The sequence below is a fragment of the Calidris pugnax genome, unplaced genomic scaffold (assembly GCF_001431845.1).
Source record: "Calidris pugnax isolate Ruff unplaced genomic scaffold, ASM143184v1 scaffold208, whole genome shotgun sequence".
NCBI lineage: Eukaryota > Metazoa > Chordata > Aves > Charadriiformes > Scolopacidae > Calidris > Calidris pugnax.
The window spans coordinates 2,611,775-2,628,631 of record NW_015090967.1 but is presented as its reverse complement, the minus strand read 5'-3'; the positions used below and the strand labels follow the sequence as shown (position 1 = coordinate 2,628,631).

Genomic DNA, 16,857 nt, shown 5'->3' with positions numbered 1-16,857 from the left:
CAAAAACAATGTCTCCAAAATCAATTACAATAATTATTTTTAAACCTAGCAAGTTTGTTTTATTTTAAATGCTCCATTAATTTACTGCAGAGACAATAGACTCCTTATAAAAAACACATTCAGTGTGGAAAAGGGAGATCTTGTTTGTGAACTCCCTTTGTGGAGCTGTACTAAACATGAAAGCAATGCAGATGGCACTCTTGATGCACATTCTCTCTTTCTGACCCTGTTTTGTTTCGAAACAATTCTTCAACTCAAATTTTACATGGCAATCACCCATGGCTTTTCGATTCAGTATCCACTAATCATCTGAACCTTAGAATAACAGAATTTCATTAGCAGCAGAATTACTGATTATCTTGATCACTTAAAAAAAATTTAAAGCACCATACAATTATTTTTTTTTGCCATGACATTTCAGCACTTCCATTTATTCTGCTGTAGTACAGGTAGTTCACAGTTTGGCTGCAAAGTTGGCACTTTCTCACTCTGCCCTGCAGACATTTTATTTACCTTTTGCAAAGCTACACTCTGAGGTCCGCAAGTTTACTTTGATTTGAACATGAATCAAAGTCAAAATGTACCTGCATTTACTTGGCTAGCCCTTCTTTCCATTACAAACACCTGTGTTTAAACTAAGTGTTCAAGTTCTGCTAACACCAAAGGAACAGAGTCAAGTTAATACAGGTGAATGTTTAAAAATAAGCTTGGGATTTATAGCCATTTTTTGTTCTCTTGTTTCCATACCAATGTCTGACTTTCCTCTTCTCTTCTTCAGAACAGCCTTCTAATTACTATGCTGCACACCACCTTTCACTGCGTCCTTCAGAAAGTGCCCTATAAAACTGAAGACTCAAAACATATAACAAGTTTGTTGTGATGAGCTTTCTGCTTCATTAACTTAAAGGACATTCTGATCACTGTGGTACCCCTTGCTCTCCCCATCTTTTATAAAGCCCCATTTATTTATGTGGAACTGAACAAAACACAGAAACAAATAAAGTAATTCAAAGTATAACTTTGCCATCAATATGTTAGTGGTTGCTGCCATCACACTGCCCATTAAGTTTATTAAAGTAATCGGTTATTTCCCCCATCCATGAGCTTCAATACTTTCTGCCCCTGTACTAAGTACTTTAACTGCAAGAGAAAGACCAGACAAGTAATTCTTCCTGCCTTAGAGAGAGCATTGCACCTACAAAAAGCAATATGATAATCTTTCAATGCAGTGCTGTGCCACACTGTAATATGTGGACCTATTGAGCAGAGCCAGAACTGAAATAACATGTCAGAGTCAAGACAGATGCCAGGTGATCCCAAGTTCAACTGAGCCAGAGAGTAAGTCCCAGTTTTAAAGCGTTAAGATCTTTGGAATAAAAATGTAATTGAAAGGACATCAACATGTTAGATAGTGCTAACTGGAGACTATTCAGATGTCTTTGGCTGCACTTACCAAAGGACTGAGAATGGAAATATCACCACAATTAAGCACAGTGTTTTTCTCACACCAAATTTCCAAATACTACCCAGGACAATGCCAGCTGTATTACTAGTTATACTGACTGCTTTATGTGATACTACTAAAAAGATACCTGAATACTTTACATATTTTGCAGAAAAATATTTTAAAGCCCATAGTCATTTAAAAGACTAGAAGTTCACCATCTGCAGTCCCTGTTAGTGAAGGAGATTGGGAGATCATATCAAGAAATTATGGTTTGAGTTCTGCATTTCAAACCGTTTGTCCGTTTAGTCAGTGGAGCTATTCCAGATTACTCCAATAAAATTCAAAAGAGAACCATTCCCTACACTCAGAGTTCAGGCCAGTCTGCTCAGGTGCCATATTACTTCAGTAACTGTTTTTTCAGGAAGTTATTACTTTTTGGAACAACTATCAAATTGCATTTTGAAAAACTGTACTAAACAGTTAATGAACACAGCATTATTCCTTTCCCGTTTCTGTAATATGCCACTGATTCAACTCAAGAGGCTTAAAGACCTTTTTGCAGCAAACCAAGTTAGAGACAGTCTACAGGCAAAACCAGTACTGCATTATACAGTAAGAAATCTGGAGCTACCTTGGTGGTTTTTTCACATGGTTAGCTAGTCCCAAGAAGAAAACCACCTTACTTGGAGCAGTTTGGATCAGAACTGAAGAAAAATTTTTCACGATAGTGGAGCTATATGTCTATTGTAGGTGTCACAACACATAGCCATAACTCATTTACCTTTGTCATTAGTAGATAATTACTTCATTTACAAACCCTGGGGCCTATATCCCCAGTTACAGACTACTTAGTGGACCTGTCAAACTACTCAGATTTGGGGTGTGCTACACAGACTAGTTTTTAAATGCTGACTTACAGAAAGAGATCTGCAAGAAGAAACTAAGTTAAAGAAGAGAGGCACAGGTGGTTCTACATCAGTTCAGCTTTGCTTTTACACACAAGTTTAATTCATTTTGCTTACTCCTGCCCTTTGAACACAATTAGGTGCTTCCCAAAGTCAGAAATGAAGTTTTAATTATTATCTTGTCAAAAAATCTAGGTCAACAAAGCATCTATGAGCTATTTAAGCTTTGTGTATTCCCTCAAAAACAGGGAAGACATTTTGTCTTGCAGTTACAAGAGAAAATACATCTGGAAGACTGTTTCTGCCTGCTGGCTTAGGATCACATTGTTATAGTTGGATTACAATTTTCATCACCTGTAAGTTTTAGATTCTTTCTCTTGTCATTGATTAGCTTCACATTTTTCCTCTAACTGGGGCTCTAAATGGCATGTAATAAATGAAAAGTGGTATTTTCCAGCAATACCATCCTAACATGCCTACTTATTAACAGATTCCCTTTTGTTTCCTGGAGATAAGACACTGAGACTGCTTACTTTTATACTATCAGATTTCCAACTCGTATTTAAATAATATGGTAAATATTTCATGCACCTGAAGCTTGTACCCAGCACAATAAGTAAACTTACTAAAATAGGCTAAAATAGCATACGGTAGGGACCCTTCTATACCAGAGTTAGTAAAAAAGAAGTCTTAACTGGAGATTTACTTCATATAATGCCCCACTCTAATCCATTATAGTGCATATAACCCAAAACCTCAGACCTCTGATGATGATAAACTCATGAATGAAACACTTCTTAACAGAAACCTTAGCATTATTAGTAATGCAGAAAATCCTTTTCTAGCTGTGAACTGGATGACCAAGGTAAACCTATATCCTGAGTTCAGAAGTCTAACCTGCAATTCTAAGAAACAATATTTAAGTCCATGGTTTGCTTTATTTTTCAACAAAGAAAATATGGGGTGGAGTTCTTGGGTCTTTTGCTTTAAGTAGCAACTTAATGAAGTACACCATGCCCATTCCAAAAATGTTAGAGCATGCCATCGTACCTGGTGACCAGCAGTAACACCACCACCATTTGATAAATGGCTCTCCTAGCAGAGGGTGTTTGGAGTTTTACCATGTCAGGGAAAGTACACCTAGGAATTCTTAGTGCAATACACTTATTTCTCCCTGTCACAGACCACCAGAGCTTTTGTGATCCCTTATTTCTCACTGTAAGGTTGCAAAAAACACACAGCACTGGTATCTTAAGTTTAACAGAGTGACAAGCCGCTGACAAATTAAAAGGAAGCAAAACATTGCATGAAGGAACAAAAGCAGCTTCAAGTGTCCTTTTGTCACAGCTGTCTGAGAAAGAATGTTTTGCTCTAAGTACTGCAAGGTTTTGACTTGCTTGCATGTTTTGTTATTCTTTTTTTCTGCTTTTAATTCTCTCTGGTTTTGTGTTATCTAACTATCCTTTAGAAGGGGTACAAGGCTATAACAGAACAGAAAAGTTTTACATCTGTAGTTTAAGAGAAAGAATTCTCCATGTGCAAGAAAGTAACAGCCATTCTAAGAAAATAAGAAAGTACCACTAAGCAGACAAAGTAAAAATGCAAAAAAGTATCCTGAAAAGAACAAAAAGTACTGCATTTCACACTTTTCCACCAGATGCCTTAACACGAGCCAGCAATGTGCACTTGCAGCTCTCTACTCTGCTCTTGTGAGACTCCACCTGGAATATTGCGTCCAGCTACTGGGCACCCAAAGAAAGAATGACATTGACCTGTTGGAGTGAGTCCAGAGGAGGGGCACAAAGATCAGAGGGCTAGAGCACCTCTCCTGTGAGGACAGGCTGGTAGAGCTGGCGTTGTTCAGCCTGGAGAAGAGAAAGCTCTGGGGAGACCTTACAGCAACCTTTTAGCACTGAATGGGGGCCTACAGGAGAGATGGGGAGGGACTCTTTTTCAGGGAGTGGAGTGATAGGATCAGTGGTAACAGTTTTAAACTGAAAGAGGGAAGATTTAGATTAGCTATTAGGAAGAAATTCTTTGTTGTGAGGGTGGTGAGGCACTGGAACAGGTTGCCCACAGAAGTTGTGGATGCTCCATCTCTAGAAATGTCCGAGACCACGTCAGATGGAGCTTTGAGCAACCTGCTCTAGTGGGAGATGTCCCTGCCCAGGGCAGGGGGGTTGGAACTGGATGGTCTTGAAGGTTCCTTCCAACCCAAACCATTCTATGATTCTGTAGCTCTTGACAGGTGAAGTTGTCATCTAGTTTAAAAACTTCTGCTTAAGAAATACAGTTATCTCCAAAAGCACCACATAACAGGCCTTGTTAGCACTTCAGTGTGTGTTCAACAGCAAGCACATAATGGGCTGCTTCCCTGGGTCAGAACTACCGTGCTCAGCACTGTAAGTCATAAAGCATGTATTCCATAAGCTGTATCTTTTTCCAACTCTTGTGCTGCAGAGTATGATAACTCTTTGAAACAGCAATTTAAAAAAAGAAATGAAGCAAATAAAGCTTGTCTTTATAGCACATCGGAAATTTGAAACAACACTTCTCCCTTCCCTACTTTTTTTTTCTTACCAATAAGATACAATTGTTTCTGTATAATGCTTCCTGCATTACCTATTACTGTTTCTAGATATTCCCATTTATCTTTCCAGGTTATGTAGATAAGATAAGCATACTGCATAATTCTGTCTTGAATTGAGTACTGAAGCAGACAAAGACTATACATAGATTTATTTTTAAGAAGCAAAAATACAGATATCACAAGGGACTTGGCTGTCTTCCAGCAACCACAGAAGGACACAGAGAATAGTTTATAAGGTCACCAAAAGCCATAAAATGGTTTACTAGCCTCTTTTCAATTTCCTCATGTTGTATTTTCATACTTTTTAGATAATATTAACAGATAAACCAGTCTATTTTCTAAGCCTAAACAACTGAAGAAATCCTTCAAAACAGACACATTATACATATATACATATATAATACATATGAGACACAGAAAACGTGAATTCCAGCCAGCTTGGGATATATGCATGTGTGTGCATACATGTGTGTCTAAGAGCAAGACCACGGTGAGGGGGGGCTGCCTACCTAAGGGCCAGGGGAGTCCCAGACAGCTGGGGGGTGGGTGTGTGTCCATGTGTATCTGCAGGATGGGGGGGACGGTCAGCAACTGCAGTGGACCTGCACCCTTAGGGGGTTAAGTGTGCAGATACCAGCAACTGATGAGACTGGGATCCAGTGGCCACCTACTGTGCATACTGACTATCCGTGCCCCATCGCTGGAGGGATCTATACTGCACATACAGTCCACATCCAGCCACTGGTTGGCTTCCCTCCTGCTCAAGTCAGCAAGTGGAGCAGGACGGGGCCTCTGGTGGTGTTGTGTGCTCTTCTGAGTGTTCTGTGCATCTGCATTACAATGTATGTATCACCGGTATGTGGTATAGGCACGCGCGTGTACCTACTGGGAATACAGGCACAGTCTTCCCACTTGTAGGATGCTGGGTCACAAAGCTGTGGCAGCATTGCTCTCCAGCCCAATTCCTGTAACAAAAGCCACTAACAGTAAGTTTTTACCTGAGAACAATCAGTCTTTGCTATTTCTGTGGTAGCCCAGAGTACTTCACGAAGACTGTCTCCATTTTCTTGGATCAGAAGATAAGCCAGCAGAAGAAAAACATGGACAGGGACTTGATTTGTAACAGGTAGCAGTGATTTCACTGAAGATAACCAGTTAGTAACTGCAGACTTCTCTTTCATGAGCTCTATGATTTTCCAGGTTGTATACAATGAGCTGTATGAGCTGGTTATGGGGAAAAGGAGTTTGCAGGACACCTACAAACAGGTGAGACAAACAAAATTCTCAATCAAACATATAAGGTACCACAGAACAACAAAGAAAAAACATAACTAATCCAGTTTTATTCATCCAAAACAAATTCCATAAATGTAACAAATAAATTGCAATAAATATTTTTACAATCCTTTATATTAATTCTTGCACCAAGGATGTTTCAATGGGTTGCTAATTCCATACTGAGGAGGTTCCCCTTTTATTTGGCATCCCTCATTCCTGTTCGTGCTGGTAACAGCAGTGTTACTTCCTCACTAAAATGGACACAATAAAACTGGAGTACATTAAAAGCTTCCATTCCTGTCAATGACTGGTGCATTACAAAAGTTCAAGTTTCATCTACATTATTTTAAGGAAACTCTCTTAACTTTTCATAGTACTCAATAAAAGTAAAAAAAATAATTAATTAATAAAAAATTAAAAAAGTTGGATTAACTTAAACTGTGGCGTTTCAACTGTTTCACTTCTCAGAACAAAATGTTCTACAGATGCAGTGATGGAAGATAACATTTAGAAGCAGGAAAGTAGTAAAATACAAATGAGGAATCCTCCTAACTCAGGTTTTTATATATATATAAAAGTATAAAAATTTCAAAGCTCCTGCAAATTAATTCATAAATTTGAAGCTTTTCATTAAAACCAGAAAGCTTAATCCAAGACAAGCCATCTCTTTCCTGCCAATTCTTTGTTTCCTTAGAAAACGCAATGTTGTCAGGAAAGTCTTTCCATTATCAAGAGAGTGGTTGGCAGACAGTAGTTAGAACATTCATATAAAAATAAGGTCAAGAAAATACTTGAAAAGAAGTCTCCAAATGACCATTAAAAATTGAATTCAGACTCCAGTAAGGTAGTGCCCAATCACCTTTAAATTAACAGAGAAAAAGATTTTGAGTGGCAAAAGCTGTTCTAAATAAAACTGCAGAATTTCATTTTAATCACACGGTTCAACGCGATGTAAATTTATTTTGCCTAATGGAAGGTAGAATGCCCCTGTTCTTTAGGTGAGCTTTTATAAATAACATTAAAATGAGCTTATTCTACTACTTTTGCATCACCATTACTGCACGTGAAAAAATGAGCAATCTATAATGCCGTCTCTCTGGCTGGCAAGATCACTTGCAGCCACAAGTCTCTTTTGGATACAATTGTGAAACTGCCATTTGTTGATAAAGGTATTTAAACTTTATCCAAAGACACACAGTAGGCTAAGAAGAGCTTTGGGATCTGTAAGTTGTATTGTTTACTTGCCTGCCCCTACGAGATCACAGGACTTGAAATCAAGATCAGACTATTACCCATTACAGTCTTTTTTTTTTTTTAATGCCTAGAAAAAACTGCTAGAATTCGTAGAGCCTGAAATATTATTTTGGTATTTCCCATTTTGGTATTTCCCATTTCAGATTACTTCCCCAAAGGTTTTGCTATACAACTGTACTCACTCCCTTCTCCCTTTATTTCAGCTGCATGAAAACAAGCTATCACCATATTTTCACTTTAATGCTATACCCCATTCAAGCAGACTAGATAGAAAACTTCAGTCTGCCACCACTGAAAGATATATACGTAAAATCCCTCAATGGCAAAGTAGCAGTGCAGGCCAGCCATGTCCTAACATTTTCCAAAATCCTGGGACTACAAGTAGAACAATTCCCTATTACTATCCCTGCCGAAAGAAAAAAAAGCCATAGAAGAAAATATAACTTTTGGGTTTGGTTAAAAGCAAAAAAGAAGCATGCCTGCTATGGAAAGGCAGCCACATACCCACTGAGGACTACAAAAACTTTGACAGGACATGCAGAGACGCAGACAGGAAGGTTAAGGCTCTGCTAGAGTTGAAATTGGCCAGAGTTGTCAAGAAGAAGAAAGGGTTCTTCAGATACGTGAGCAGGTTAAGCCTAAGCACTGGGAAGACATAGGCCCATTACTAAACAGGGCAGCAAAACATGTTACTAATAATGCTGAGAAGCCAGAAGTTCTCAATACCTCCTTTCCTCTGTCTTTACCAGTGCAGCTGGACCCCAGATCACAGGATCAAGTAGCTAAGAGGCATGCATCGATCCACCTGTAGTGGTACTCTGCAAGGGCTCAACCCACATAAATTGATGGGGGAAAGGTGATTAGGGGGAAAGATGATTAGGGGCCTGGAGCATCTCTTTTATGAGAAGAGGCTGAGGGACTTGGGTCTTTTTAGTCCGGAGAAGACTGAGGGAGGATCTGATCAATGCTTATAAATAGTTAAAGGGAAGGTGTCAAGAGGAAGGACTGTTCTTTTTTCAGTGGTGCCAAGGGATAGGACACAAACTTGAATATAAGAAGTTCCACCTAAACATAAGGAGGAACTTCTTTACTTTGAGGGTGGCAGAGCACTGGAACAGGCTGCCCAGGGAGGCAGTGGAGTCTCCATCTCTGGAGACATTCAAAACCCACCTGGACACGTTCCTGTGCAACCTGCTCTTTGGCAGGGTAGGTTGGACTAGATGATCTCCAGAGGTCCCTTCCAACCCCATATGATTCTGTGATTCTGTGAAATCCACCCCAGGGTATTAAGAGAAGTGGCTGACATTGTTGCAAGGCCACTGTCTAATATCTTTAAAAAGTCATGGAGATCAGAGGGAATCCCTAATGACTGGAAGAGGGCAAATCTCATACCCATCTACAAAAATGGCCCAAAAGAGGACCCAGGAATTTACAGCCTCATTAGCTTTACTTCAGTCCCTGGGAAAACGGTACAACAAGTCCTCCTAGAAACTATTATAAACCAGATGAAGCAGGTGACTGGGAAAATCCAGTACAGATTTACCCAAGGCCAATCATGCCAGGCTACCCTTCTAAAAGAAAGTATCATCTTCTGTTGATGTAGAGAACAGTGGTTGTTGTTACTTGGACTTCAGCAAAGCATTTGATACCATCTCCCACAGCGCTCTCCTGAACAAATTGGCAAGATACAGATTGGATTGGGGGTCTGCAGAAGGGGCAGGAAATTGTCTCATAGATCACATTCAAAGGGTGGTGATCAATGGCTTTCACTCAGGCTGGCAGCCTGTCACAAGTAAGATCCCCCAGGGATCAGCAGTGGGCCCCACGATGCGAACTTTAAAATATTTATCTCTTATTAGGAATACATCATCTGGGGGGTTGCCTAAAGCAAACCAGTCCCCCCCTCATATCAGTACTTGTACCCCAAAAAAAAAGAGGAGGGTAGTTGTTATTGGGGATTCCCTTCTGAAGGGAACAGAGGGCCCCATATGTCGGCCAGATCCTTCCCACAGGGAAGTGTGCTGCCTCCCAGGGGCCCGGGTCAGAGATGTCACTAGAAGGCTGCCTAGTCTGGTAAAGCCCTCTGATTACTATCCATTACTAGTTATGCAGGTGGGAAATGATGAGGTTGAAACCAGAAGTTTAAAAGCAATCAAAAGGGACTTCAAGGCACTGGGAAAACTAGTTGAGGGATCAGGGGCACAGATTATTTTTTCATCAATACCCTTGGTTGCAGGTTGGAATACTGAAAGGAATAGGAAGTCATTCATGATTAACAAGTGGCTTAGGGAATGGTGCCACCAACAAAATTTTGGGTTTTTCGATCTTGGCAAACTTCATACGGCACAAGGTCTGCTGGTAACAGATGGGGAGCATCTGTCTCAGAAGGGCAGGAAGATCCTAGCACACAAGTTGGCATGGCTTGTCAAAAGGGCTTTAAACTAGGCTTGAAGGGGGAGGGGGTTAAATACAGGAGCACTAGAGACGAGCTTAAGGACACCCTCCAGCCTGCCATTGGACTTGAAGCAAGAAATAATGGACCAAGAGCCCCTGAGGTAATAGGAGACAGGAGGGTTGGAGCCACAAAGCATCTTGGGGGATCAGTGGAGTGTCCCTCTAAGAACGTGACGTGGCCAGCAGACCAGCTGAAATGTCTCTACACTAATGCACACAGCATGGGCAACAAGCAGGAGGAACTGGAAGCTATCCTGCTACAGGAAAGCTATGACATAGTAGCAATTACGGAAACTTGGTGGGATGACTCCTATGACTGGAGTGTGGCCATCGATGGGTACAAGCTGTTCAGAAGGGATAGGAGAGGAAGAAGGGGTGGAGGTGTTGCCCTCTATGTAAAGAAGTGGCTAGAATGTGAAGAGTTGTTGCTAAAGAGTAGCCATGACCAGGTTGAAAGTTTATGGGTAGGAATTAGGGATTGGGACAACAAAGGGAGCCTTGTGGTAGGAGTCTACTACAGGCCGCCTGACCAGGCGGAGCCTGTCAATGATGCCTTCTTACTCCAGCTTGAGGAGGCATCACGATCACAGGCTCTCATCCTGCTGGGGGACTTTAACCACCCCGACATCTGCTGGAAAAGCAACACAGCTGGCTGCAGACAATCCAGGAAGCTCTTAGAGTGCCTAGATGACAACTTCCTGCGACAAGAAATTAACAGCCCTACTCGAGGAAATGCATTGTTGGATCTGTTGATCACAAATGCAAGTGAAATCATCAGGGATATCAAAATTGAAGGTAGCCTAGGCTGCAGTGATCATGCCCTAGTGCAGTTCACTGTCCTAAGGAGTTTGAAGCTCACCAGAAGCACAGTTAGGACTCTAAATTTCAAGAAAGCAAACTTCCAGCTTTTCAAGGAGTTAGTAAATAGGACCCCATGGGAAACAGCCCTCAGGGACAAGGGAGCGGAACAAAGCTGGCAGATTTTTAAGGATGCTCTCTATAGAGCACAAAAGATCTCAATCCCCACATGTAGGAAAATGGGCAAGGAGGGCAAGAGACCACCATGGTTGAGCCAAGACCTGCTGGTCAAACTAAGGGGCAAGATGGGGCTACACAGGAAATGGAAGAAGGGACAGGCATCCTGGGAAGAGTATAGGGATGCTGCCAAGATGTGTAGGAATGAGGTCAGGAAGGCCAAGGCACAGCTAGAACTGAACTTGGCAAGGGACGTAAAGAAAAATAAGAAAGGCTTCTACAGGTACGTTAACCAGAAAAGGAAGGTTAAAGAAAATGTACCCCCCCTGATGTGCAACAGTGGGGAACTTGTATCAACAGATGAGGAGAAGGCAGAAGTTCTCAATGACTTCTTTGCCTCGGTCTTCACTGGTAACCCCCTTCCTCCTAGTTCTTGTGTTGATGACAAAAAAGTTGGAGACCAGGGTGACAAGGTCCCTCCCACTGTAAGTGAAGACAAGGTACGAGATCAACTCAGGAGCCTGAAGATATACAAGTCCATGGGACCTGATGAGATACATCCCAGAGTCCTGAAGGAACTAGCTGATGTAGTTGCCAAACCACTTTCCATGATATTTGAAAAATCATGGCAGTCAGGTGAAGTCCCTGCAGACTGGAAGAAGGGGAACATCACACCCATTTTTAAAAAGGGTAGAAAGGAGGACCCTGGGAACTACCGACCTGTCAGTCTCACCTCTGTGCCTGGGAAGATCATGGAACAAATCCTCCTAGATGCCATGCTTGGGCACATGAAGGACAGGGAGGTAATCCAGGACACCCAACATGGCTTTACTAGGGGCAGGTCCTGCCTGACTAACCTAGTGGCCTTCTATGATAAAGTGACTTGGTCAGTAGACAAGGGGCAACCTATGGATGTGATCTATCTGGATTTCTGTAAGGCCTTTGACACGGTCCCCCACAACATCCTGATTGCCAAATTGGAGGGGTACGGATTTGATGGGTGGACTGTTCAGTGGATAAGGAACTGGCTAGATGGTCGCATCCAGAGGGTAGTACTCAATGGCTCAAAGTCCAGATGGAGACCAGTCACAAGTGGTGTTCCTCAAGGGTCCGTGCTGGGACCGGTGCTGTTTAACATTTTTATCAATGATATAGACAGGGAGATTAAAGGCACCATCAGCAAGTTTGCGGATGATACCAAGCTGTGTGGTGTTGTCGATACACCAGAGGGACGGGATGTCATCCAAAGGGACCTGGACAGGCTGGAGAGGTGGGCCCAGGTGAACCTCATGAGGTTCAACAAGAGCAAGTGCAAGGTTCTGCACCTGGGCCGGAACAATCCTCGCCACCAATACAAACTAGGGGGTGAGGTGTTGGAAAGCAGCCCTGAGGAAAGGGACTTGGGGGTGCTGGTGGACGAGAAGCTGGACATGAGCAGGCAGTGTGCAGCTGCAGCCCAGAAGGCCAATCGCATCCTGGGCTGCATCAAAAGAAGCGTTGCCAGCAGGTCCAGAGAGGTGATTCTGCCACTTTACTCTGCTCTGGTGAGACCTCACCTGGAGTATTGTGTGCAGGTCTGGAGCCCTCAATATAAGAAGGACATGGACCTGATGGAGAGGGTCCAGAGGAGGGCCACAAGGATGATCAGGGGGATGGAGCACCTCTGCTACAAGGACAGGCTGAAGGAGCTGGGGTTGTTCAGCCTGGAGAAGAGGAGGCTCCGGGGAGACCTAATAGCAGCCTTCCAGTACCTGAAGGGAGCCTACAGGAAGGCTGGGGAGAACCTGTTTAGAAAGGCCTGTAGTGACAGGACGAGGGGAAATGGCTTCAAGCTGGAGAAGAACAGATTTAGATTGGAGATTAGAAGGGGGTTCTTTACTGTGAGGGTAGTGGAGCACTGGAACAGGTTGCCCAGGGAGGTGGTTGAGGCCCCATCCCTGGAGATATTCAAGGAGAGGCTCGACGAGGCCCTGGGCAACCTGGTCTAGTTGGGGGTGTCCCTGCTGACTGCGGGGAGGTCGGACTAGATGACCTTTGGAGGTCCCTTCCAGCCTGGGAAATTCTATGATTCTATGATTCAATACAAATGGGCCTAACTCTTCAGATTTGTCAAAATGGAAGATGGAGAGGGATTCTAGGACAAGGAGACATGGCAGAAGTCAGAACTGGCATCTTTTTCTGTCTCCAATTTATCACATCACCACCCCCCCTACACCCCGTAATAGAGGTATAAAGTGGAGAGGGAGCTTAGCTTCCACACTGCTAAGCACACCTTGATCAAAGAGACTTACTGTTACCTGCTGTCAGAACACATGGAACAATCATGTTGAGGGCAGCTAAGTGAAACATAAGTAAATAAATAAAAACAAAAAACCAACAGCACAGATAAAAAAAATCCAGGATAATTAGCTAAAATTTGGGAAGTGATACTTATGTGCTCCGTAACTCTTTTCAGCCAAAGAAGAAGAACAGTAGCTAAGTCACATATAATGGTAAGGAAAAGGATGCAGATGAGTAGAAAAAGGAAGTCTGAAAGAGACAAAGTATACATAACCTTGTTTTCTACTAAGTCCTGTTACTTGATTAATAATGCAGGTGAATTCTTTAATCTATAGACACCCATCTCCTAAGTAAAACAGTATGTAGCATACAAACATACTTCCACTGCACAGGTAGTCTAGTTTTATGGACTGCACATATTTTTGAGGGTTTCCATACGATGTATTACACAAAGAAGCTCACACATGTAGAGTCTTTCCCAAGCAGCTATGCGTAATGCAGCATCCCGTACCTGCCCCAAAAGAAGGAAAAAAACCTTATAAACTTTACCAGTTCCTTTTTATCCTTTACACTTTCCTCCTGTAATATTCTCAAAAGATTCGTAGCCAGCTGCTGCCTGTTAGCTCCAGAATCATCCTCTGATAGGCAGTCCCCAACTGTTGTGGAAGTTAAGATCTGTAGTACAGGCATCATCAAAGTAAGGGCTGTATTTGAGATGTTCTGGGTTTCTGAACAGGAAAGGAGCTTGTAGGCTATTTAAGACAAAGCGGGGAAAACCAAAAATCAGGTAGGGAAAAAAGAACTAACAAAATTTGTACTTTTAAGCATGAGACAAACAGTTCTAGGAAATACTCTGGTTGAACAAAGTAACAGTCCCAAGAACTACAGTTTCTGGATCCTAAAGTGCAGAAGAATTTTATGGTAAAACTCCAATTCTATTTAGAGACCCATACATTTTTGATATTTAAAGCAAAGTACCTGATGGCAACAAAAAATACAATATAGGAATGTAGCACAGTCCCTCACTTTTACTGGAATAACTCCACTAATCAAAACTGCTAAGTTGAAAGCTCAGCCAATGGCTCTGAGGCCTGTTCCCTTCAGGTCTGTCAAAAGAAACCATTCAGGATGCGTGAATCTCACTTGTAATACTCTGCTATTGACTCAAAAATTAAAAAGATAAGCTCCAAGATAGCAGGAAGCTTAGAATATAGTAACTTTCATGGAAGAAGTCAATGTAACAGGAAAATTTATCTTTATTGCCATCAGATCTAATGTTCCTTCTTAAATTCAGGAACAATCCTGTTTATAAAAAGACATTTCACCCCCCAACACAACTTCAGCAGAATGCAGTGCTTATTTTCATAAACATGAGGACAGACACAGTCTTAAGAGTGTGGATTCCTCTTACAGAAGAAGAGCTTTACCTAGACTCAAGACAGACTTTTGTTGACTTTCTGGTGTTTGCAGCAATAGAAGCGCTAGCCCAATTATACACTGTTCCACTGGAAATACCTGCAAGGGAAAAAGAAAGAGGTTCAAGCCTTTGTTTTTCAGTGGGGTTAAACAGTACAAATGGGCAACAATGGAAACTCTGTAAGGCGTTTCTTCATGAGTCACAGTGAATGCACACACAGCAACACAAGATTATGAATAGTGTAAAAATAGTATTCTAACTTACTAACTACAAAACTTGAATTTGCTACTTTGTTCAAAGCATTTTAGCTCAGTTTAAGCCAACTCCCATACTAAAATGCTAACTGATACATACACAGAATCAGTTAAGTTTTTTGCCTTCTGAAGCTCTTCAACCAAGAAAATAAAATAGAAACTTTTGAAACAACACTGGTTACTTGCATATGAATGCCATGTATCTAAATACTGTCTCAAAAATGGCATTCTTTAAATTTAATATAACCATTTTCTTTCTTTCTGCACAAACTCCTACCTCTTTTAAGAGCTCGAAGTTGTCCTCTAGTAAGGAGATCAAAGATGAGCATTCTCCTGTTACATTTAAACTCACTTCACAGAAGCAAATCAGCTGCAGACAAAACTGAGATAACTGAGCTTTCCAAAACACAGGGTAGCGCAGCAGGCTGAGGAATAGTTCTTGCAGAAAAAACAAAGCTTCTGTAACTTGCAGTAAGTCTTTAAGCTGTAGAGAAGTAGTTGAAAAACAAAACACATTCTGGTTTAGTTCCCCTTCCCAATCTACACAGATTTCCCCATGTTTATAATGAATTCTATTACCTCTGCAATGTTTCCAGTGTAAGTATTGCTAACATTTGAAGAAACACATTTATAAATTAAACCAAAGAACCTCTTATCCAGTTTCCCTGAAAAAATAACAAATGAACTACTATTTAATGTTTTGAAGTAAAATTACAAATATGTGAAAGAATAAAAAGATTTCTTGGTAGCTGATGTAAAATATTCCTTCTCCCTCAAAAGCAATAGCAAATTAATTCAGCTCTCAGGATTCTCTCAGGCACATAAAACAAACAGTGTGGAGACTCCACGTAAGGGGTAAATATTCTTGTAACAGAAACATTCTGCTCTAGGCTATTTCTTCTGTAATGTAACCAAGATTTTAACATATGTCTCAAAAGAGAAAGGCAGTGGTGTTATCTTCTTCTAGAGCACCATGTAATCTACCTACTACAAAAATGAAAAGCTCAAGTGTGATACCCAAATGCAGTATCTCCACACTTGGAAGCCAAGTAAAGAGGTTTTGATAAGCAGACTGCCTCAAAATCCGAATGAGTTAGATGAAAGCATTTCCACTCCTGAAAATTCCAGTTCCAGACAAATACAGTTGTTCTGATTCAAACTCTGGAGCCAGCATTGAGGATAACATCCCAAATTTTATTCCCTTGGAACAAATTCTATGAATAATCTGCTTTAATTAGAAGCCTCATGTCCACTGAATTTTTCAGCAGAAAAGTCTGCAGGTGATAAACTGTACTTTAGACAACTTGGTTGATACTTAAGACAAAATGAGTAAGAAGCATTTTGGCTTTTATACAATACAGAGGATTAAATAAGACAAAGCTTAAAGGAAGGATAAGAAAACCCTGAGGTTAGGAGAAAGAAGGAGAAGCAATGACAGATTATGTAACAGCCAATTAAACAGGCTTCTTGAAGAAAGTATTTCTTTTCCACCGTGAAAGTTGTTTCTCATGCAAGATAAAAACATTCCAGTATTAAACTGGGTTTAAAAAAAATGCAACAGAATTCTAGTATTTTAAAAAAAAAAGTGCCGACTGTTTAGCTTTACATTATTGATACTATCAAACCCTCCATCTATGACAATAACACCATAGCACCTCATGTTTGACTGCATACTAGAAACAAAAGATCTTGCTCTAGTATTAAGGAGGAACAAAAAGCTTAACCAATGTCACAGTAAAGCATGAGGCAAAGTAGAGGTATTATTAACCAACACTTCAGACCCCTATCCAAAGGGGGCAGAAAGATTAAATCCCTAGCTCTTACCACGTATCACTGCAACTTCAAAATAGGTTCAAAAACTTTAGCATATTCGAGAGGGATTGAGTTTTGTCCTCAGATCCACTAATCCCTCTGTTACAAAGAGAGAAAGGAATATCTAGGAGTACTTAAATCATATTTCTCATACAGTTTGTTTCCTTGTAATATTACCCATGTTAAGCTAA

The 16,857-nt window shown here is 41.1% G+C and overlaps 1 protein-coding gene across 1 annotated transcript in view; it reads right to left on the bottom strand.

Moving 5' to 3' along the window:
• FOCAD (focadhesin) overlaps positions 1–16,857 on the bottom strand; it is a 113,591-nt gene that overhangs the window by 74,354 nt on the left and 22,380 nt on the right. The window contains exons 9-12 of the mRNA XM_014952613.1: positions 15,132–15,338; positions 14,611–14,698; positions 13,733–13,935; positions 5,941–6,198 (exon numbers count right to left, since the gene is read on the bottom strand). Of these exons, the coding sequence (XP_014808099.1) occupies positions 5,941–6,198; positions 13,733–13,935; positions 14,611–14,698; positions 15,132–15,338 (756 nt within the window). The remainder of the gene's footprint in view (positions 1–5,940; positions 6,199–13,732; positions 13,936–14,610; positions 14,699–15,131; positions 15,339–16,857) is intronic.